Source organism: Lytechinus variegatus, chromosome 15 (assembly GCF_018143015.1).
Source record: "Lytechinus variegatus isolate NC3 chromosome 15, Lvar_3.0, whole genome shotgun sequence".
Taxonomy (NCBI): domain Eukaryota; kingdom Metazoa; phylum Echinodermata; class Echinoidea; order Temnopleuroida; family Toxopneustidae; genus Lytechinus; species Lytechinus variegatus.
In genome coordinates, this window is record NC_054754.1 from 20,520,392 (window position 1) to 20,545,537 (window position 25,146).

The following is a 25,146-nucleotide window of genomic DNA, read 5'->3' on the forward strand; positions in this document are numbered from 1 at the left end:
GCCTAGCCTTTTTTGTCAATAGAGTAAAGTGTGAATCAGATTGTGAGGTGATCATTTGAGCTGATAACGGTATGCACAAATTGATAGTAGATCAAATGGGATCGTCATGTTTAAAGAAAATCAGGAAATCTGACAACTGGGCCCCGTGGTACAAAGTGTTACGATTGATCCCATCAACTTCAAGAATATGGCAATCCTTTATAACGTCATCATGTTTTCTTCAGGAAATTTGCACATCCTTTGTAAACTAAGAGAAGCACATTAAATTTTCAAGAAAAATGAATGTATGAAAGGATATATAGATCTCGAAAATATTTTGAACAAACATGAATTTTATATGTTGACGTTTGTAGTTGTTTTTGATATGATCTATCTTAACTCTTTGTAAGACGGGGCCCCTCATATTGCACCAAAATTTGGGAAAAAGGGGTTGTGCATCGCCAGAAAGTGCATATATGGGAACCACAACCCTTGGCAGTGGGGACGGGGTGTGGGAGTCTTGCATTATGGCGTAGGCGCAAGTGTTTCCTCGGGCTGTGAAAGATTCAATTAAAATCCCTTCAAGGAGGAGATATGTCTTTACTTTTCTTAGCGATAATTATGTAAAGCCGCAACGCAGAATTAGCGCTGGGTGGGTACCTCTGGGGTCTCCTCGCCAAACTTCATTATGTTTGAAGTATAATCGTGGGTTGTAAAATTAGAAAATGGGAATGCCATCCTGTCTGTATGCCTCTCCTACAATGGAGCTCCTATTAGTGTGAAATACACTCGTTCAGTTCCGAAGCATAGGATTAAGAAAGCGGTGTTAAAGTCTTCTTGCACTTCATTGTGGGGGTGAGTTGTAACATTAATGTAGGCTTCATGCATTTGGACACTTAGCTCCATATTCTAAAGTCGGGTTTAATTTAAACTGTGGTTTAAAGTTGTGATTTAAGTATGGATAGCCGATAGTGTCATAAATCTGTAATGTGTATAATTTTCATGTATCTGCTCATTTTTCTTTCAAATCATTCTTAATTGTTTTGGAAGGATAAATAAGATAGCTTTCCTCACCATGGTGAGTTTAATAGGAAAGAGCACATTAATCATAAGAAAAATACAATGTAAGTATAAACTCTGACATTTTTGGCTTTCCATAATTTTAGCACAGAGTTTGACTATGGTCTAAGTTAAACCTGACTTCAGAATACAGGCCTGAGTGTGTGTTTGAAGCATTAGTTTATGGTAATAATGTTTTTAAAGTTTGTTTGTTTGTGATAAACCCCCTGACGTTTTCCTCAAAGAGTAAGTGATTATGATTTATTTTTGTATTTTGTCACTTGTTTTGATTAATAAAAGTACTTGTACATTATTTCAAATCAACACAGAAATTGACATGTATTTGTAGACATACATGTACAATGCATTTTTCTGTTATTAAAACGAGATGAAAAAAGTTTTCACAATCCGTTTTAAGAAGTGGAAGAACTTGAATTTTATTATACATGTTTTATTTATTTCTATAATTGACATGTTTTTAAAGGATTATCCTATGTTTTACTTAAATCATAGCAATGATTGTCTTCAAATAGTTTTTTTGTACTTGTTAAAATTTTGTTTAAATATGTAACTTTGTAAAGCACATTAAGAGACCCTTGTCTATTATGTACTTTATGAATTGATCTCTATATTTAAGACAATTTTCTATTTTGGGCATATTATTTTCACATGATTGTTGATGATTTTGCTGTATTTTCTATACATTTTGTAACCCATATATAATAAGTATGCAAAAGGGAGAGCGGTGTTGGCTCAGTCGGTAACGCGTCTGCCCGTCGAACCAAAGATCGTGGGTTCGAGTCCACCCCGGGCGGATGACTGAAGCCAGTGCGTTGTGTGTAAACGTCTCTCCCATGTTTCATAGATGCAGGCTATGTTACAATGGAAAACACTCCGTCCCTCGGATAGGACGTTAAATGGAGGCCCCGTGTAGAGGAGAGTCACCACCTTTTCACGTTAAGAACCCACTGCACTATTCGTATAAGAGTAGGGGGAAACCCCGGTGTAGTGGTCCACCTGCATTCCCCCAATCAGTTATATCGGGAGGAGAGACCTGCGGGTCATCGTGATTCAGTTCGCTTTTCGCCTCCCAGGCACAGGTGACACCAAACAAATAATAAAAAAAACAGAAAATAATTTACTCACTTGATATCTCTCCATTTGTTGTACATGTACTTAATATCAAGGGGTTACCCTACATTTTTGTTTTCTAATCTTTTACAGCTTAAATTTTCAAGAGAAAAGGAGGAAAGTGGTTCACTTTCATCGGACGCTACAGATGGCTTGAGGTCTGAGGAGAGGGTCGGGTCACCAAAGGTCGGAAGGTCAAGAGGAGATGTCTCAAGTGACAAGTAAAACCATTATGGAATCTTTTTCTAATCCTCTCAATGTTTGGGGTTTTATAATGAACAGATATGTACAGCCGCCAGAGGAGGTGGTTGGAAATATGGTTCCCGAGGTGACGCTTAAATGCGACCATTTTCATGAGGGGTCCTATCCAAAGGAAAATGGTCGCATTGGTGTCACTGAGGGTATCATGGTTTCACCAAACCTCTGATCGAAGGCCGGATATATTTGGTTTATATCCGTCATGGGAATTAAAACATATCAGATAGGAATGTACATCTAATTGAGTGAATTACAATCTTTGAGAGAGAATTCATGAATTACATGTGTAGCTATGGTGATATGTGCGAATGCGTTTGGTTGAAGCCCCGCTCATAGCTGATGTCACGAATCAGGGTACTATTCCCGGGTTGTGACGTCAGAAGTTGGGATTCATTTATGGACCCCTATGAAAACAGTATTCCCGGGTTGTGACGTCAGAAGTTGGGATTCTTTTATGGACCCCTATGAAAACAGCATTGGCTGATTGGGTGTTCCATCCCACGAGTGGTAAATAATTTGAAAAAAAGGCATTTTTGCCAATTTTTTAAAGTTGGATAAAACTGTCTTTGGTCTCATGTCGGGATTTAGACCAATGACCTGTTCAGATTATTATCATGAAGGATACAGGAAAACATTTAATTTGGAGATATGGCCTTACAGTGTAAACTTCATTTGTCAATGCAATTCTTCTTTGTAGTCATCTTCTTCATTTTCATGTTCTTCCTTTTCTTTCTTTTGTCTCCTCCTTCTACTACTATTCCTCCTCCTACACTATTTCTCCTTAATATTTTTCCTTTTTCTCCTTGTTTTCTTATCCTTATTATCCTTATTCTCCTTTCATTCTCCTCTTCCTTTCATCCTCCTTCTCTTCTGTTCCTCTTTCTTTTCCTCCTCTATCACTTTTTCTTCCCTTTCCTTCTATCCCTGTTCCTCCAATCTCTTGTTCTTCTTTTCCTTATTCTTCCATCTCTTCACTTTCTACTTCATCTCATTGTCATTATGAAATGGTTTTTGCAGTTATTATTTTTTCCAGAAATCTTTTTACCTAACACAAAATACAATGTCATTTCTAAAAAATTATTTTATAGAACCAAGTATTATGGTAGCCGGCTGAGCCTAAATGTACTTCTTATTAAAATGTACTAATAGATGATTGTTTAAAGACTTTGCAAGGAGATTAAATGAACTGATATTAATTCTTTTTTTTTTGTTAACAGTGAAAGCAGAATAAAACACAACAACAATTCAGAATCACAACTATCAACGGTAAGAGCTGTCAAATATTATGTATTCAGGGGCCCGTTGATTTCATTGATCATTGATCGATCATTGATTTCATTGATCATTCCAATTTGCATGGACATAATATATGGTACTCAGTAAAATTATAACCTTTTATAGCAATTTTTTTCAGAGAAAAAGTGAATTGATTAATAACATGAGAGTGATGCTCTAAGAAACATACATACATATGCTATTGAAACTAACTTGGGCATTGTTAGATAGAAATTGTAACAAATCATTTGTATGATCTATTGTGAAGCATTGTGATACATGTCGGGGGGGGGGGAGGGGGTGTTTCACAAGAGTTAAGTATGACTTAAGAGTCGTGCATAAATGCCTACATGTAGTTGCATGTGTTATGAGACATGACTGCATTGGTCAGATCATATTGCGCAGTGATCAGTAATAGTAGCAGGAAGCATATCATGTACGCATATTATATACGCATATTCATTTAAGTTCAACTCTAAGTCATACTTAAATCTTTCTGAAACACCCCCTGGATCCCATTTTTGCCATTAAAAATGTGCAATTCCATAGAGAAAGTAATCTGACAGCATTCACTCCTGTTTTGTGTATAAATGCTCTAGTGCATGAAAGGAAGTAGACATTGGGGGGGTTGGGGGTGGATCTAGTCTGCATGCACAGACCCACGGTTTTTGCAATTCACATTGTGCATATGGCAGGGTCTGAAGTAGTGAGACTAGATTCACTATGTACTTTGGCTGCCTCTACCAAAGACGTAGACAGAGGCCCGTATTCTGAAGTCAGGTTTAACTTAGACCATGGTCTAACTCTGTGCTAAAATTATGGGAAGCCAAAAGTGTCAAAATGTTTATTAAGGTGTATGTTTAGTATGTTTAATGTGCTCTTTCCTGATTAATCGATGGTGAAGACAATCATCTATTTATACTTCCTAGACAATTATGAATGATTTTAGAGCCAAATGAGCTGAAATATCATATCCCTACATTTAGTGATTTATGTAACAATTGGCTGTCCATACTTAAACCACAACTTTAAACCTGAGTTTAAGTTAAACCCAACTTCAGAATACGGGCCAGAGAGTTTGGAGTCTAGTCTTCACTCTAGACATAGTACCAAAATTTTGCACAAAGTCCTCTTGTAAACAAAGGAGCATGTCACATTGTCAAGCCAACAATGAATGAATATGTATCATTACTAGAATTTTTTTTGGATATACATGCATTTTAATTGTTGGCGTGGCTGATTTTGCATGTGATTGGATCATTGATCTACATGTACTCGGCTCAATCGTATTTCTTGTAGGAATGAATATATATCATAACTAGAATTTTTTTTTAATATACATGCATTTTAAATGTTGGCGTGGCTGCCTTTGCAGACAGTGTAGTTATGGTTGATTGGATCATTGATCTACATGTACTCGGATCAGTCGGAACTCTTGTAGGACCTGGCCCTGATTTGATTGGGCATTTCCTGTTGATACAGTTATTCATGAAATCATCTAAATGTTTCAAATTGAAATACTTCAATCCCCATTCACACCCTGGGAAATGCTAATTACTGAATTGAGCTATAATTTGTTACATTTTATGGTGTCAGTGAACCATTTCAGATAGATTAACTTTGATCCTGCAGTATTTTATTTAATTAGACCACCTCTGATTTTTTAAGGGTACCACAGTTTTTTTTGTTATTCATAAACAATTTTGTTCATCAAAATGTACATGTACATCACATGTAAATGCTTTTTTAATTTTGAAATAGTTATGTTTTATTAGTGCATGGCAGATATGTGATTAATTGATACATGTATGACGGAATGAATATTTAAATCATAAATCCCATTATGTCCTTGGAATGTCTATATTGCTAAAATTCATAATTAAAATTGCTATACATAGATGTTTTTTTCAGCTGAAATAGAGCTTATTGCAAATTATGTAAGAACCTTTCACTCCAATTATCTTTTTTTCAACATAGGAGTGAGAACTTGTTTAAATATAACAGTTATTGAAATAAATATCTTTTGTTCATACATGTATTTTTATCTTTTTTAGAGTCCCTCATCGAGTAAGGCCAAACTGATCTCCCGAATGGCCAAAATGGGACAGCCCATGCTGCCGCTGTCTGGCGCCATCGTAGCCCATGACAGCACAGACTCAGAGGCAGATGTGAGTTAGATTCCATTCAATAAGAATTGAACTTTTATTTTGTACTAAAACTTATCATTTATTTTATATTATAATCCATTGGAGACTGATTCTGCATATATAATGATGAATAATAATGTTATGCAACATTTATATAGCGCTTAATACAAATGTTTCTAAGTGCTGTATACTAATACCCCAGCATAGGAGTTACACACAACAGAATGCAGTCAACACAGCCAACACTTTTTTTAAATTTGAGAAAACTGGGCATAAGCTAAATGTGTCTCAGAGACGGTTATCAAACTCGGGCTATAATAAATTGCTACTTGTGTCTAAATTATAGTTTTTCATCCTCTATTGTGGTGTTTTTCAGGGATTTTAAGGACAAATACAAGCACTTCTTTATACGTACATTGTACATGTTTCATCTTAGTTTGAGAACTTTTGGAATCAGCTGTTCCCTTTAAGCATGCTTCAGAAGAAGTAATATGTGCACATTACTTGATACCCATGAAAGACCATAAATGTACTTCTTGTGTACGTACAATAAATTGATAATGATTTTAGAGCCAAAAAGATGTTACTATTTTAGGCCTACATGAACGTACAGTACTGAATGCCATTTTTGCGCTCACTAGCTGCAGTGCTGAAGGCATTGTGTAAAGCCTAATCTACATGACTTGGAATATCCTTTGTGAAACCAGTTCCCTGTCCCCAGATTGAAAGTGAAAGTATATAACAGACCCAGGTGTACATTAGAATTAGGTTAGATTGCATTGTGGTTTTGTGGTCGAATAATACTGTTTTTGTGATTGTCTTTATCAGCACTTTCCATATTTTGTTTATAAAGAGTCTGAAGTTTGGCGGTTGGTGAAATATGAAGTTGGCTGAGGGCGACAAAGAAATCTTAGAAGAAAAAAAATTGAAATGTGAAAATCCAGAAATGTTGGGTTGTAGTTTACTAATTCTTAGAACTCCTACACATACCAATATCATTTTTATCAATTCCAATGCATTAGCATTTCCCTGCAATCTTAAGAATCTTGAGAACTTTAAGGAGCTTTCATATCTTAACCAACATTTGACATTAATGAGACAATGCCACAGGAAACCAATTTCTTAACACTGGATTATTAAAAAAAAAATCTCTTTGGAGTATGCAAGATGTACATCAATGGCACTAATTCCACATTTCGATGAATTAAATGCATAACCATTCTTGATTCATTGCAACATATGTACATGTAAAATGCAGATCATTGTGAAATTCCAGATGGCTGCCAAGTTTTTTGCCCGAAAGTGATTTATTGGTATTTGATTTCTCTTAATCGCCAGGCTGCTGGCCATTGTGCTACTTGGAAACGTTTCAACCAATTGTCCAAAATGGACCAAGGGATTTAAGAGAGAGAGACGGGGACAGATATAGAAAGAGAGAAAAACAGAGAGAGCATGAGAAAGGGAGATAGAGGGAGAGAGAGGGATAGATAGAGTAAGATAGATAGAGAGAGAAAGAAAAAGAGTGTGGAACAGACAGATACTGAGGCAAAATGAAATTATAACTACATTTTAGAGGGGTGCAGCAAATGTTTCCTCCTATGTCATCGGGGAGCACCTATGCAACTGTAAGTTGGAATCGACGTCTGGAGTTTCATTTTGTCTGTGGAGTCGAATGATTGATGTCTGCTATACGAAAAGCATTCTTCTACTTTCTTCAGGATATGATAATCTGTGTGTGATATGTCCAAGGGAACAGAGGTGTACAATACAACAAAACATCTTTCATGAGAAGAAACCTGAGAGTAGTCTAAGAACAGAGCAAAATTGGATTCTTGTACTTTTCCTCAGGATGCGCTTAACCTTTATGATATTTCTATCAAAAGGAGCAGATGTGCTTGGTGGAGTCGAACAGGGCGACTTCTTTTAAGAGGAGGAACACTATACACGTAGTTGAGCTGCCTCGCAAGATTTCATTCTAAATTATTGATATCAATAGTGATATTTCACTTTATTATAGTGCTTCGTACATTGGAGTGACATCTCTAAGCGCTACATGATTAGCATGTTTGATATTTGATGTCAAAGTGGAATGCAGTTTGTGAAACTTTGACAGCAGTGACTTCAAGCAGGAAAATATATCTTTGGAAAGGAATGACCTCAAAAGAAGTGACAATCTCTCTTAGGGTTTAAACTTTGAGAGAGATATGGATGGATATCGCAGTATGAGGGAAAGAACTGCGTAAGATGACAAATAACGTGCATTCTGCCACACGCATGATGCATGGAGGTGATTAGACTTTTTAATCGGTCTTGACTTGAATTTTGGATCTTTCTGGGTATGAACTCTTCACGAGATTGACAGTTCATAGGAGAGACTTGACTTAGCAGATGAAGGACTTCTTGGAGGGGAAAATGAGAGAACGTCCTAGAGCTCAAAGTACTTTTCTACAGCCGTTGCAAATCTTTGTGAGGACTAACTCTTTTTTTGAGATTATCTGGATGATTGAGTGAAGGAGAACTGAATTAATGCTAGATGAATCGATGTTGATGGGCCCCCAGGGATCTATAATTAGGCATTAACATGGATGTACCACAGAGAGATTCTACCTGTCCTGCAGAGATGTGATTAGTGCATGTTCATTTGCATATTTTCACCTTTACTGTACTTCTGTATGTTCGGAAGATGGATTAATCACATTTCAGATGGGATAGCACGGGATCGGAACATTCGGAGTTGACAGAACTTGAAAATTGTACAGTGTTTTCAGTTGACTACTGATCAGAAGTAGTCCATCATACCTAGATACTGCCTGTAACGGCAGCTTGATGAGGAATTAGCAGAAGTTTTCAAGCACTATTTCATCAATGGTTTGAAAATTTTGTCAGGGAAAATTACATGACAGAAGGTTTTGTGATAACCAGTGATCCGTGTTACATGTATGTAATGACAGTCTTTGATCATTCCTAAAATAAAGGTGCCCGAGTGTAAGATCGGATTCCATTCTACCGTATTCCAGATCTATGATAGTATGGACATTATGACATGGTCTTGGTGATACTTCAAAGGTAACAACCACTCCTGTAGGAAGCAGGAGGAAACAGTTCTGTCCATTGATGTATTAATTGACATACATTGTGGATATGCAGCTAATGTAGTAAACCCTTATTGAAATAGATCGCTCAATGATTGACACTTGGATCAGGAATTCATCAATTTGATTTTTTTATTTCACAATCCAGCTGTCATCGCTGAACTCTTCTTGAAGTCCTTGGGGACAATTGTTCCATTCATGGAGATGTTGCCAGTTTTATGGTATAGATTATCTAGCAAGGAATACTAATTCTAATCCACATCCATATGTGCAAACACTTGAAATACTATTTGAAGCGTTCAGCAACAGGAAATGCCACTGTGATGCGTTAGCTGCGACAAGATGGGCAACACCAAGAGCCGCTTCATCCACGTTGCGGAGATCGAAGAAGAGCGCAGCAAGAGGCGCGAGACGTGCATCCACACGGGGACGGTGAAACGCTGGAATACGGTGAAAAACGTGGATGCCATGGCCAATCGTATGGACAGTATCCTCGGGGTGGGGTACGCCGACCGGCCGTTGAAGTCGGTCAAGAGCCTTGGTGATCTTATCTTTGAGAATTCTGTTCAGAACCCTATGCAAGGTCCGGTCAAGTTACGGGCAGCATCTCAGAGACTGGCAATTGTAAATGGCTGCTTCTTTATTTTCTTGCTATTCATTTCACTTGTTCATTTTCATCTGGCTCTATTGAGTAAGAATTCATGATTTGAATAACATGTGGACATGTTGTATAGATTGGGGTAATATTGCCTTTCACCAATAGTGCAAGAATCTGTCTTGGTCGTTTACTCACTATTTAATAGCAGATTCCATTATCACTTTAATATTTTTTCATGTTAAAAAACATATTGTTATTTAAGAGTGTATGTTTTCAAGAACTTAAAACAGTTAGTTACAATTTTTTAAGCTTTCCTTGTGTATGATGCAAAGCAAAAGCAAGAATGATAATATTGCCTATTGCATTTCTTGTAAAATGTGCTGAAAACAGAATTTTACTATTCAGGGGCCCGTTGCATAAAACTTTACCTGAGAAAATTCAGGTTGTTTTTACCAGAGTTTTTGCCCTGTGTCAAAGTCTGGCAGAAATCAGACTAACCTTAGTTTTCAGTTTTGACCAGAGTTTTCTTAGGTAAAAAGTTTCATGCAACAGGCCCCTGGTCTGTTTGAATGGTTCAATGAGATTGTTCATTTGACGCTGTAAAAAAAATAATTCATTACTTTTGTCCCCGCTTTCATTATCTTTTTTTCTCTCTCCTATCTGTATTTTTCACACTGCCTCTATTTATCTTCCACCCCCCTCTCTCCAACTATCTCATCTCCCTTTTGTTTTTCAACCAACCCCTCTTTCCCATTTTATCACCCTCTCTTACTTATTTCTGTCTCTTTAACTCAAACTCTCTCTCTCTTTGTCTCCCTTCTGTAAGCAGGAAGCCAGCGCGTCTTCGGACACAGGAGGCATGTCGCCCTCGTCCGGTCACCCCAACATGATGGCCAAGAAGGCCATGAAGGTTCCCAAGAAGATGCACAATAACCACACCAATAACTTCCAATCCGACATGGGCCATGGTATGCACAACCAACTCCCAAGGCCTGGTGACCCTTCTGGTATGTTATCACACACACACACACGCCCTCCTTTTATAACTCTGGGGGGTGTTTCACAAAGATTCAAGTGTGACCTAGAGTTGCACTTACATGCCTTGTTGCGTGCGGTATAAAAGGCATGACTGCATTGGTCAGATCATTCGAAGAGGATGCGTACTACTGCGTATTGATCAATAAGTTATATCTTGTACGCGTCGGCATTTAAGTGTGACCTATAAAGTCATACCTAAATCTTTGTGAAACACTCCCCAGGGCTGGTATTCAATGGAAAGTATTGATTTTGTATTTTACTGACCATATTTCTTGGCTAAGCAATATGCTTAAACCCGTATTCAGAGCACATCGAAGTATTTTACTTTATTCATTGCAAATTTAAGCAACATACTTATTAATAGCCATTGTGACCTCATATTAAAGATTTAAACCAAAATAATGTTCAATTAATTTATCCATCCCATTCACCTATGCATAGGATGTATGACTGTGTGCGTGTACATTTGTAAACTGCACGCAAGCCAGAATTAACCCATGTATGTAGGCTGCTGACTTAGATTTAAGCAAAATACTTAGCCCCCAAAATGCAAGTGAATACCAAAGATGGATAAGTAGTTTACTTGAGCAAAATACGGAGTAAAATACTTAAAATTCTGGCTCAAAGTATAATTGAATTCCGATCCTGGGGCCTGTCTTACGAAGAGTTGCGAGTGATCCGATTAATCACAACTCTGGAAAGCTAGCAAAGTCAACATATAAAATGCATGTTTGTTCAAAAGATTTTCTAGATATGAATGTATATCCATAGATTCATTGATTTCTTGACAATTTGGTGTGTTCTCCTTTGTTTACAATGAACATTTTGCAAATTTCCTGTAGAAAAAATTATGGCACTGATGGATTTCCATAGAGTTACGATTGATTGGATCAATCGTAACTCTTTGTAAGACAGGGCCCTGGGCTCTGTATCATTAAAGGTTTGCAATCAATTGTTAAATACCAATGACCAATCAAGATCATCATTACATACGCACTTTGTTCAGAACAATTACCAGTAACCAATCAGAGTGGTTCTTTTATATTTGCAATCGATCGCAAACCTTTACGTTACGGTCCCAGATCGGTTTAACCCTCTAGTAGGCATTCCTTCCCTAGGTTTTTGGCTTGAACCAATGTTCCAAATGTGATGGTTGTGATTTTATCAATGATGATACTGATGATGACGTTGACAGTGGTGTTTTTGATATCGATGGTGAGGGTGATGAAGAGAATGAGATGGTGGAGCAGGCCAGTGATGGCAATGGTTTATGGTGGTAAGATTATGCTGATGATAGTGGCTTTGATGATGGTAAATGTTGATGCTGATGTTGATGATGATGGTGGTGATGATGCTGAGAATGATGATGACAAAGATGATAATCACGACGATGATGTTGATGATAAAATTAAGGCATGATAGTGATGAAAATGATGGTGTTGTTGGTGATGAGAAGAATGGGAAAAAACATTGATCCTACCAAATTTTTTATCCCTTTAGAATTAGGATTTGGCAAAATGCAGTAGTTTCATTGTCAGATTATCAAAGGAAACCGAATGACTCGCTTTGAAGCTAGTCTGCAGGCACAGACCCTGATTGAAACTTTGATCTCCACACATAGACTAGCATGTATAAAACTTGCTGTTTCATTTTAGCGAGAGGGCCTTCAGTACGATAGGCTGCACATTCAGAACCTTAACTCAAGTGAAAGCTTTGCCCAGCAGACTACTTTTAAGCCTGCACAGAAAAATCTCACCACTGAAAAACACACACACAAATCCTCCCCATATATGGATTATCAAATTTCCCCAAAACAATAAAACTATTAATTCCATAATAACATACAGGGGGATTCCTAATTACTGTAATACAAATAGTGCTATGAGACACTCAATCACTGACAACCCTTATAAAATCATTGTATTATTATAATGCAAACCAGTTGTATTTTTTGTTTAATAGACAAATGATAAATGGAAATAATGGATGGAATATTATTATTACTATGATTTATTATTCATTTTTTATTTTATTTTTTATTTTTTAAATTTATTTATTTCATTTCATTATTATTATTATGTATTTATATATATATATATTTTTTTTTTTTTGGGGGGGGGGGGTACGTGTAATTATTGAACTTTTATTGAGTATTAGATAATCTATGCATGTCTTTGTGGTTTCCAAATGATCCAGATTCAGAAATGGTGGCATTGCCTAAAGTTGATGATTCAGTCACCTACACATCTTCTAATATCGACCCAGGTATGAATATTGTCATGGATACCATTGCTTTATAACCCCTAATAGCAAGCACATACTCATTGCAAAAACCTATTCATTATCTATGCATATAATCTAATTGTAATACAATATGTACAGTTTTTGTAATTGTATTATCCTATGCTTCTGAGATGTTTTAACATAAAATGTGTACTGTGTAAATTTGAAGGTGTCGATTACTAACTGTTGATCTCATGCTGTGTATCTTTAGATTTTTTGTCCTTTGCTTCTAATATGGTTGTCTATCTTCTGATCCAGCAAATAACCTAAATTTAGTAAAAAGGTAAATGTTCAATTTTTAGTTTTTCATATATTCGCAAGGTACGAACTCAAATCTATCTTTTAACAGAAGTTCATCACAAGATTTTACTTCTTTAAAAGAAAATTTTCATTCCTATTTTGTTTGAGAGCATTGAATTTTTTACAAACTAGAGAATGCCATTGACTCAGGTACGTCATTTAATGTAAAAAATATCAAGTTCCTTGACCCATTGAAAGGAGTCACATAGTTATGTGCATAAGAGCTGAATGCCAAATGTTTTATCTAGGGTCTTACAGGGTCAAATGTATATACGCATCAAATGATATATGGGCTAGAAAAAAAAAATCTATTGCTGATGTGGTTTACGGTACACCATGTGGAGTGTTATAAAAACAGTGGATAGAAGAAGAGAAGAAATGGATAGGCGGAGAAAGTGGAGATTTGAGAGTAGAGTATTCTTTCTTGAAAATAGTCCTGAAAAGGACTGTAAACCAGAAGGAATTGTGAGTGAGAACAGCTTGAGTAGTAGAGCTGATGAGGAGATGCTGGCTTGAGTCGGCGAGTAGAGATGCAGAGATGCCAACCCTCCCGATTTCATCGGGAGGCTCCCGAAAATTCATCCCAACTCCCGCCCTTACGATTACCATCCTTATCCTCCCGAAATTACGATTTTTTTTGCATTGATCATATTGGATTGAAAGTACATGTATCGTCTGCTAACTTTAGCATGTATTAACTCCATTGCGTTCGCTGCTACTAAATTCTGTGTGAAAGGCAGACAAATAAGGAGCAGCGAAAAGCTGGTGCATGCGATATGCCCAACGGGAATCCACTGTGCACCAGGCCGGTAGGCCTGGCTAGCTTCGTGAGCCGTGTGCGCTCGCGGCCGCTGGATTTGTCGAGTCGTGCGGTGGAATATCGGTGTGTGATTTCGGCGTGTTGATGGGTTGATATTGACACGAAATGGCGGAAAATCAACAAAAGAAGACCAAGAAATGGTCTCAGAAGTATAAGACTGAATACAGTCTATAGTGCCCGTGTATTCGGAAAGAGGAATTTACCATGCATTTTGCACAATTTGCAGCGTGTAGTGGACATTTCAGTTGAGCACGGAGGTCGTGATAATATTCGGAAGCACTTTGGGAGCAAACGGACATTGCGAAGACAAGATCTTTACAGGTAGATGTTACCCGCGCTGAGCTTTTCTTTACTGGATTTATGGTGAAACATAACCTGCCTATAGCTGATAATTCCTCCTAATTATTATTGTTGAACAGGTACTTTTCTTCTATCACGTCTATTGTCCCCTAATTTTTTTTACATGTAAAAATGCATATTTGATATATTTTTATGTTAAAAAAGTGGGAACAATGTTTTTTTTTAAAACATGTGAAATGATCCAAATAAGGGTCAGATTGCACCAGAGAGCATCTAGAAACCCAGAGCTTCCAGGGCCCTAAGGCGGGCCCTGGACCCCGGCCGCAAGGGTCGAGCGCTCCGCGCTCGAGATGTGCACTACGCGCACATAAATTGGTGTCAGACGCAAATCCTCCCTAATTCTGATTTCCAAAAGTTGGCATCTCTGGAGATGATGAGTAGTAGAGAGACTCGACTTTTCGGACAGGTTGACTGTCCATCTTCAGGAGTGAGTGTACCGTAAACCACATCAGCAATTGTACATGCCACCATGCAAACCTCCAAACAACATCTGATAAAATATCTAATTTTCATGTTCTTACAAACTGATGAATGGGTTGAGATAAAAGCTTGTATCTCTATTTTTTTCAAGTAAACATGTTATGAAGTAATATGTAAATCCTCCATTTCAGCAATGGAGGACCCTCCCAAATTTGAAGAATTCTCCGCCCCTTCTACTGCTGGAAAGCCAGGTATGAGGATGTATGCATTTCGACTATGTATACATGTACATTATTTAAACACCATTTGTTGCAATATTCAACATTCAGCCACATTTCATCCATGGAGAGGAAAGGAAAAAAACATGCCTTTGAAATCAAATTACATTTTCCATATCTCCACCCTATTATTACATGTACATCACAAGAATTTTTTCATCATTTTACATAATAGATTTTCCCCTTTAATGACCCAGGATTGCCCCCCAAATTTCAAAATAGGAATATACATGTAGCTCAAAAAATTGCTCCTTCATTGTGCTATTGGGTTTATTGAAAAATTTGATAAGGAATGTTAATACAAAGGAGAAGACATGTACATTTAGGTAAGATATCACCCAGAACCACCCCATTCTAGGGGGTGTTTCATAAAGCTGTTTGTATTAAAGTTAAGAGCAACTTTTAAAATGACTGGTGAACCTTTCTTACGCACTGAATGATTGCCAATGAACATTGAATGGTGAATATCATTTACCACAAGAAAGGATCACCAGTCGTTCTTAAAGTCATTGTTAACTTACGAACAGCTTTATGAAATGGCCCCAGGATAAAGTTGTAGGAGTATATCTAAATAAACTAGCCTCCAGAACTCCACCCTCCCCGTCCCTGGTACAAGTTGGCTAGTTGAAAATGTAATTAAGATGGATTTTCTGTAAATGCCCCCCCTTCCTGTTGCAAGTCGACTTTATCACCTTTCTGATTCCGTACTATGACATTAGCTCCGGCGACAATTGCTACAATGGAAAATTTCCATGTAAAAGCCAATACAATGTAGGTAACATTCATGACCAATAATGATAATAATAACACAGTTCTTGTAAAGGGCATATCACATTATGACGTGACGTCCCTATGCGCTTCCTGCTCGAGCGAGGCATCGATGCATTATGGCCTGACGCCGTGAATAAGATAATCCCGAGTGTGGTTGCACCTGCGGATTAGTGGGATAATTCGTAAAATAGCGTGCTATTTTGCAAATAATCCTACATGTAAGTTGACTAGGGATTGCAATCTTGAGATTGATTCTGCGAACTAGCGCGATAATTGCATCTCCTTTACAAATAATCTTGAGATTGTTCAGATCGGGATAATTTGCCAGAACAGAAGTAGCGCGCTAATTTGAGAACTCTAGCTGGTGCAGACGGCCCTTTTGAGATATCAAGACTATATATATTGCAGGAGCAAATGTCACGTCACCTCCTGATTGAGCTACTGTCATGGATGGTGTCTGTTGACTCATGCTCTTAGTCCTCTACTGTTGGCTGTGAGATCATGGTTAAAAAAAAAAGAGAAGAGTCATTCCATTGCATTCTACCATAACCCTTTCAGCGCTACTGGTATAAGAGTCCAAGTCTGAGACCCCCCGGGGGGGGGGGGGGCACTTACGTTGACGAGTGGATACCATGCGCGACCAAATAAACACGTAAAAAGAATGTCTTTTTCAAGATAGGGCACGTTACGTATGTATAATGTATATGTAATAAGGGTATTTGAAACACTAAAATAATGAAAATGGTATCTATTTCGCTAGGAAAGCTACATGTTTAGGGTCAGATTTGCGAAGGTATAAAAAATCAAGACTAAAATGTTTATAAAGGATGCACTTTTTGCCCCAACAGTCAACACTACGTGTTTAGAGTACGATTTGCGCGAGGTGTGGGAGGTGGGGCCGTACTATTTGTACTACTAAACCCAATGATGTAGGTAAACGGACGACCAACGTCTGTGACATAATGATTTCTTGTTCAGGGGTTCAATTCAGGGAATTCTTGCCAAGAGTATCGTTTTGTTTCTAATACTTGTTAAGGGTAGGGTTTGAGACGCCAATACTTGTTAAGGGGTGTATTTTCAGAATATAGAAAATACGTATTTAGGTTGCTTTTCGAGACCCCATGGTCGCGCATCGCTCATGGCATCAAATTGTTGTGGTGAACAATTTAGATCAATTCCCATATACATCACGGTGTCCAGTTCAATTGACTGGCATCGAAAAAGAGTTGATTTCTGAGCATTTTGGTGCTGCCCAAATCATGCAGCATTCTCCTATCATTTTTATCAGCTTCTTTCAACTACATGTAGGTATTCAATCTCATGTCGAGAACTAAAGTTTGTTTTATTGCTCATACACTTACAGCTCATTTATTGTCTCATATATCACCACTTCATAACAATATTCCTCTTTACAACTTTTATTTTTTACAATTTAATGCATGTTGATGATGTGCAGTGTACATGTACATTGGGTCCCTCCACCAAAAATCGAAAATTCATAAACTCCTAAAGTAAAAGAAATTGGGTATCAATATGTTAATTTATCTTCTTTTTTTTGTGACCATCATATTAAAATTGAAAATTCATAAACCCCTGAAGAAAAAAAAAGAAATTAGGTATCATGCTGTCGGTATGTCTTCTGATTTTGTGACCATCAAATTAAAATTGAAAATTCTTAAACCGTTGGAGTAAAATGAATTGTGTCTCATGCTACATGTGTCTGTGTATCTCGATCACCATCAAATTAAAATAAAAAAAATGCTTAAACTATTGAAATAAAAGGAATTGTCTCTCATGCTATCTGTGCATCTCTTTGTATATCGACATCAAATTACAATTGAAATTCTTTTAACCGTTGGAGTAAAAGTAATTGTGTCTCATGCTATTTGTGTTTCTCCTTATCACCATCAAATTAAAATTGAAAATTCATAAACATTTGTAGTACACTGAAGTGGATGTCAACCTGTCAGTGTGTACATGTATATGACGATCAAGGTTGTCGGGCTTCTTGCGCCCTTGGTGGGTATAGCCCGTAGATTTGCTAGACAGTCAGACCGCAGGTCCCAAGAAAGTGGCTTCTTTCATCCAAGTGATATTCATGACTTGAGTTGTTTTGCATATTTAATGAGCTTGATGCGGACCAAAACACCTCTTTTCATTCGGTCATTGCTGCTCTAATTGTGCATCGAATTTCATGAATTTGGTACCATTGTAAAGAAGAAGAATCATTCTTTCAGGTCATGTGTTTGGATTTATTCAAAGATTTTGTAATATAGGTTAAAATTTTGATCTAAAATATGCTACAAAATAAATATTTTCACCTGACAAAAGCTGCTATTTTCACACTTTATTTTTGTTTGAGCCCAAATGATTTTTATATCATGATAAAGCTGAATATGTATGCTTTGAAATGATATAGGTTTCAAAATAAGAATTGGTTTAATCGGGTCAAGATCACACTTTTCATTTGCCAAGTACATAAAGCAGTTTTAAAACAAGAATACTGCACTCTGATTGGTCAAAGAGACCACCCAGTGGCAAATTCCAACAGGTCCAGTGCCTGGGTTCGTGGGAAGGTCACACTTCCCATGTGGTAATCTCCTCAAATACCCCGCGCCTGTTGTTCTGTGAACCTTATCCAGCCAATCAGAACTCTGGATTTCATGCAAGTACAAAATTTCAGAAATCTCGTCTTGTACCTTGGTGGGAAAAGTGTGATCTTGACCCGATTAAAAGGTGCCGCATATCAAGAGTGGCATTGTGAGAAAGTACAGAAGTTCAGCTTTATGGTGATATAGATATCATTGAGGCTCAAAATAAAAAGTTTTGCACAATTTGCAAAAGAAAACAGAGGAAGAAAATTCAGTTTTGAGGCACACTTTCAGGCCAGAAATTTACTTATTTAACAAATATTGTATAAAAAATAAATGACCAATATGAAAGAGTAATTTTTACTCTATCTGATGGTGCAATAATATTTCATTTAACTTGAGGTTAAAATAGGTAAATCTTTAGAGAAAGAAAGTCTCACGAATCACGAGATTTTGCAAGGAAGAGGATTCAGCCACGAGATGATTTGGATGAATCTGGCCTTTTTGCTCATTAGCATAGGGACCTGCGGTCTGACTGTAGACACGAATTGCAGCTTAGTTTGGGTAGTCTAGATGATGTCATGGTTAGTGTACCTAAACCTTGTCAATGAGTGTAATACTGAATTTGAACTTTTTGGAAAGTGCATGTCCTTTATAAACTTATGGAATATTGACGCCCTTCATGAAGTTGTGATCAGTTTGTAATTTATTGAATTAAAAAAGCATTCCTCTATTACTGCCCCACTTTGTTTAATACAATTAAATACAATACAAGTTAAATGTTATACATACATGTAGTCCATTCTTTTATTATTTCAATGTGCTTTACAATTATAGCATACATGTACATACAATATAGAAGCCTACATGTAGGAAAAGTATTGATAAAACTATTAAGTAAGGAGGAAGAAAACGGGAATGTCTTTAGTCTACTTTTGAAGGCTTCAATGGAAGAAACATCACATATATGGGTAGGAGTGGAGCGATTGAGGAAAAGGTGCGATCTCTTTAATAATTAGAATTGAAAATCCATAAATTCTTGATGAAAAATATAAATATTAAAAGGTCTATTTTTTTTTTCAGTTTATTTTTAATATTGTTTTTTTTTGCCTCCTCATCCTTCTTCATCATCATCATCATCACAACCATCATCATCATCATCATCACCACCATCATCATCATGAGGGGGGTACTGTAGTGTCCGTCCCTTGCAAACTGACTCCCCTAAAAATAATATAATTCTGCCCCCAGTTGTTCATCGGAAAATAAAATTTAGCAATTTATGCAGGAAAGTACCTCTTTAAATTGCTTCTTTAATATGAAGTCCATAGTCCATTTATTCTCACAATATGAGTAAACACTCTACTGTGCTTTGGACTCAAGTCAATTAGTCATGAGATTGTTACAAACCATTTATTCATAGATCTGTCTTTGCTTTGTTTTAACTGGATATTACTGCAGCACCACATGTTGCAAATCATGTGAGCTGTTGTGAGAGGAGTGTTTTTGTGTGTGTACTTTGATGTGGTAGAGTGGTTGAAATGGCTACTAAATCTGCAAAGACTATGAGGGGTAAGTCTGATGGGACGTTGCAAGAAACTTGCGATCAATTGCAAGTCTATTTTCATTCCCCAAATCAAGCATATGCCGTGCAATTAAGTGTAAATTTGCGATTGATTGCTAAACTGCTTCAAGAAACAAGGAGTGTAATCTGATTGTCTACAGTTAAAATTGATCAATCAGTTGTAAAATTGCTACAGAATTTTTGCGATTGGTCGCAAATATTTTCTTGCAACACCCCCTAAGAATGTATGATTGTATGGTGTTCAGTCATTTTCATTTCCCAGTGTTGGTGCATTTGTTAAGTATATTCATTTCTTAATTCTATTTAAAGCATCAACAGCTGCCATATGCGTGCTCTTTTGTATATATTAACTTCTAATATCTAATAATCTAGGGCAATCTATTTGTGATATGGCTGATCCCTTATACTGGAAATTGTATCAAGATCCTACATGTAGTCATGTGTGTCTTTCACTTTGTGATATTTATTGATTCCTGTATCATTACAGGTATTGCTACATGTATTTGTTGTTTACATCTCCACAACTTAAATTATGATTGATTAAATACCTCTCTTATGGGGTGTTGCAAGAAAGTATTTGCGATCAATTGCAAATATTCTGTTGCAATTTTACAACTGATATGTTAGCTGTAGCAAATCAGATAAAATTTCTTGTTTCAAGAAGCAGATTAGCAATCACCAATGTGCAATTAACTGCAAGACATACACTGTATGACTGATGTAGAGACCAAAAATAGACAATTGATCACAAGTTTCTTGCAACACCCCATTAATGTACCTCTTGTTCATGAGGTGGGTACTCTGCCATTGATCCAAGACGTCCAGTATAATAAGGTATTGTGAAGCTGAAAAGAAACAAATTTTTGATCAATTTTGTGTATTTTACTTCTAGTCCACCAGGTGGCAATATATAACCCCCAGTCGGCCCACAACCAGTCCCAGGCCATGCCCCCAGGCCAGGGCCATCTATCACATCAAAACCAGGCCGGTGGGATGGGCATGCAACACGGTCAACAACAGCTGCCGGTGAGTACTGAAACAAGTAGGGACTGGGTGGGTGTTTCATAAAGCTGTTTGTAACTTACGAGCGACTTTAGAATGGTGATCCTTTCTTGTGGTAAATGGTTTACATCAAATTGTTCATTGGCGATGGTTTAGCGGGGAAGAAAGGTTCACCAGTTGTTCTTGAAGTCGCTCTTAAATGAACGGCTTTAGGAAACACCCTCCAGTTTCACGGAAGACTTACAATTGTGGTCACTGGCCTGTATTCTGAAGTCGGGTTTAATTTAAACTCTGGTTTAAAGTTGGGGTTTAACTATGGAAAGCCAGTTGTAACATAAATCTCTAAAAGTAGATGTTCAACGTATCAGCTCTTTTGACTCTCAAAACATTATTAACTGCCTGGGAAGAATAAGTATGACAACTGTCTTCACCATTAAAGAATTAGTAAAGAGCACAGTAAACATGAAAAGCATTTTACTACTGTAAACAAAATTTAGAAACATTTGGCTTCACATAATTTTAGCACAGAGTTAGACCATGGTCTAACCCGACTTCAGAATACGGGCCATTGTGTCATTCTAGCAACTTCCATGGTAACATTTCTCAAGGTCCCCGATCTACATGTAGTATTCTTTTCAAACTGAAAGAAATCCGAAGAGACCAATGGCACTTTAGAATAAAGTGCTGAAATAAGCAGGGACTCGAAAGACATACGATTATAATAGCTTTGTCATTATCGCAACTTCCGTGGTAGGAGGTGGACTCAGTACCCAATCAAATTCAAGGTTTACAAGAGTAATTACCATATTTTGGCAAGTTTCCTTAATTCCAAGCCGCAACAAAACAGTGACCCTGACAAATACTTAAGTCAAACTGACAGATATCCGGAGAGACTGAATGTCCATGAGACGGAAATTTCCTTGCGCCACCCCCTCCAGTGTCCTTGGCCCTGTTGCAATTGATCTGATGAACCACAACTATAGAAAGCCACCAATGTCAACATCTAAAATGCAAGTTTGTTCAAAATCTGTTCTAGATATGACGTTTATCATACATTCATCGTCTTGACAAATCAGTATCCTCCATTTTGCTTACTAAAGGACATTGTGCAAATTTTCAGTAGGTAAAATTATGACAGTGATGGATTTCCATATAGTTGTGGTTGATCAGATCAATCGCAACTCTTTGTAAATCATTCGCAACTCTTTGTAAGATGGGACCCTGGTACACTATCAAGTTTTAAGCACTATCTTTCCAGCTCTGACAGTCATTGCTTTGATTGGTGTAGAAGTACTGGTCTCTAAGAGTTACATGTACAGTGGTCACTTTTAACAGACCTGCCAACTAGTAGGTTTCTGGCGTAATGAGTATGGTTTTTCAATCAAAATATGGCAGTGTGTTTTTTCTTTGAAAAATAATTTTTATTTTATTTTTGTATTTTTTATTCATTTTACAAAATCGTAATTTATTGAGAAAAATCATCTCTATTTCATAAAACTTACACAGATATGGTTCTTAGATCAATGTAATTTGAGGTAACTTTAAAAAAAAATTTTTCTTAAAACCAGGGTGAGATATACACATGTTTAAATGTTTTTTTTTCATTTGCAAGAGCAGTGTGCATTTTAGCTTGTGCGCCGCGATCAGCTAGTGCGCCACACCTTTTGATTATGAAATAAACTTTTGGGGGGAAAAGGACACTTTTTTTTATCACAGAATACAATTTTTCATTCCCAGAGGTTGGCAGGTCTGTTTTAGAGAATGACTGTTTTTCAGTGCAAGCAAGCATCTTGAAGTGGTGCTTGCTTGGCTCAGAACACATTAGTTGGTGAAAATCACTTACAAGATGCTTTGCGAAATAACTCTAACATCTTGCTTCGCTCTTTGTTCCTTCACCATTGAGTACGTGTCTCCATATTTATGGATATATCCGTCTTATTCTCAGAAAAAAATGAACAATTACATGTATATACTATTCATGTACAATTGAGACCAGAATTTTACATACCCCAGGAAATTCAAACAAAAGTTGACACTTGCCAAACATCATACAATTTAATGTATCTTATAAATTATTTTTGCTTATCATGACGAATTTGATATCAATCAAATGAGTATGTCATGCCCCTTCATCACATCGCTTTGTCATCAGGAGCTGGAAAATATTTAGGTGTCAGTTTTTCCTCAAGAATCTTCATATTTTAGACAAATTAGAAATAAAAACTTGACAAAATCTTTTCATATTTGTGTTAGTTACTTCTCAACACAAACATTTCAGATTACAATATTTTGTTCAGTAGTGACATAGAAAATGTAATATGAATCATAGATTTGAATTTATATATTTCTATGAAACGATGTTTGAAAATGTAATAACAAACAATAGAATAGATCTGGCATGAATATTAATTTTTTCCTTTAAAGAGAATTTTCCCTGAAATATGTAAATTCCAAGGGCTTAATATGCTCTTTCATTTGATTCCAAATTCGTCATGGTAGTATATATATTTTGGAAGATAAAGAAAATTGTACGATGTTTGGCAAGCTAACAAATTTCACTGAATTCCATGGGTGTATGTAAACTTTTGGCCTCAACTGTATATTGAAAAGATAAATTCAAGAAAAGTCTGACCCACGATCCTTCAGTCCTATAAAAATATTCTTAAGTTATAAAACCCCTTTCTTGACAGTTTAAGGTTACCAAAAAAATTGTGAATGTTTTCATACCTTTTAATACATGTAGGTATTATTTAATTCAATTTGAAGTGACAAAGTGTGGTGCTGGGATATGAAAAGATGATATAAATGTGAATTGAACTGTAACAGTCAAATGGATGATGGTTTACAATTAAAATGGTCCAAAACATAACTAACATAATTAGGACCTACATTGCAGTTGTAGCAATTTCCCCAGTTGAATAGAATATTGATGAGTAATAGGCTTAGATTGGAGCTAAAATTAATCTGGTTTTAATGAAGCATGGTGCCTGTTGGTCCTGTGGAATGATTCATCAATCCTCTGGCCTAGTTTCCCCCTCAAGAGTTCTGAGGATTGTTCAGACACGGTGCTGCAGCAACAAAATTCAGTAACAAAATTCAGCAACTAAACTCAACAAAACTTTAACACCTAAACTTAGCAACTCAACTTAGCAACAAAACTAAGCACCTAAACTTAGCACCTAAACTTAGGAACTAAACTCAGCAACTAAACTTAGTAACTAAACTTAGCAACAAAACTTAGCACCTAAACTTAGCAACTGAACTTAGCACCTAAACTCAGCAACAAAACTTAACAACTAAACTTAGCCCCTAAACTCAGCAACTAAACTCAGCAACAAAACTTAACAACTAAACTTAGCCCCTAAACTCAGCAACTAAACTTAGCAACAAAACTTAGCACCTAAACTTAGCAACTAAACTTAGCACCTAAACTTAGCAACTAAACTCAGCAACAAACTCAGCAACTAAGCTGAGCAACTAAACTTAGCACCTAAACTAAACAACAAAACTTAGAGACTAAACTTAGCAACTAAACTGAGCAACTATACTTAGCACCTAAACTTAGAAACTAAACTCAGCAACAAACTCAGCAACTAAGCTGAGCAACTAAACTTAGCACCTAAACTAAACAACAAAACTTAGAAACTAATCTTAGCAACTAAACTGAGCAACTAAACTTAGCACCTAAACTTAGCAACTAATCTTAGCAACTAAACTTAGCAACTATTTTTAACCACTAAACTGAGCATCTAAACTCAGCAACAAAACTTAGCAACTAAACTTAGCAACTAAACTCAGCAACAAAACTTAGCAACTAAACTTAGGAACTAAACTTAGCAACTAAACTCGACAACAAATCTTAGCAACTACAGATTTGGTAATATTCATTCCATCGATTGATTTTGGAGAGAAATTCACTTGGTCTTGATCAAAGAAATTTCAGTCTTGTTTTCTTTGATGTTTAAAAGAGAAATTGAAAAAAGGATAAGATTAAATAGCATAAGTCAAAGAGAATATAAAAATTTACCCAACTGTTGTGCATGTACTATATTTAGTTGTATAATTTTCATTGTCAAAAGTTCATGATAGTAATTTTTTTATCATGTGTCCATATTATGCTTTACTTTTGTAAATAAAATCCTTGATTAGAAGGAAAAAA

At 36.6% G+C, this 25,146-nt stretch overlaps 1 protein-coding gene across 1 annotated transcript in view; it reads left to right on the plus strand.

Moving 5' to 3' along the window:
• LOC121429071 (FK506-binding protein 15-like) overlaps positions 1-25,146 on the plus strand; it is a 92,108-nt gene that overhangs the window by 28,038 nt on the left and 38,924 nt on the right. Inside the window, exons 8-14 of the mRNA XM_041625976.1 lie at positions 2,263-2,390; positions 3,645-3,693; positions 5,757-5,870; positions 10,369-10,546; positions 12,774-12,842; positions 14,952-15,011; positions 20,878-21,011. Coding sequence (XP_041481910.1) covers positions 2,263-2,390; positions 3,645-3,693; positions 5,757-5,870; positions 10,369-10,546; positions 12,774-12,842; positions 14,952-15,011; positions 20,878-21,011 — 732 coding nt within the window. The remainder of the gene's footprint in view (positions 1-2,262; positions 2,391-3,644; positions 3,694-5,756; positions 5,871-10,368; positions 10,547-12,773; positions 12,843-14,951; positions 15,012-20,877; positions 21,012-25,146) is intronic.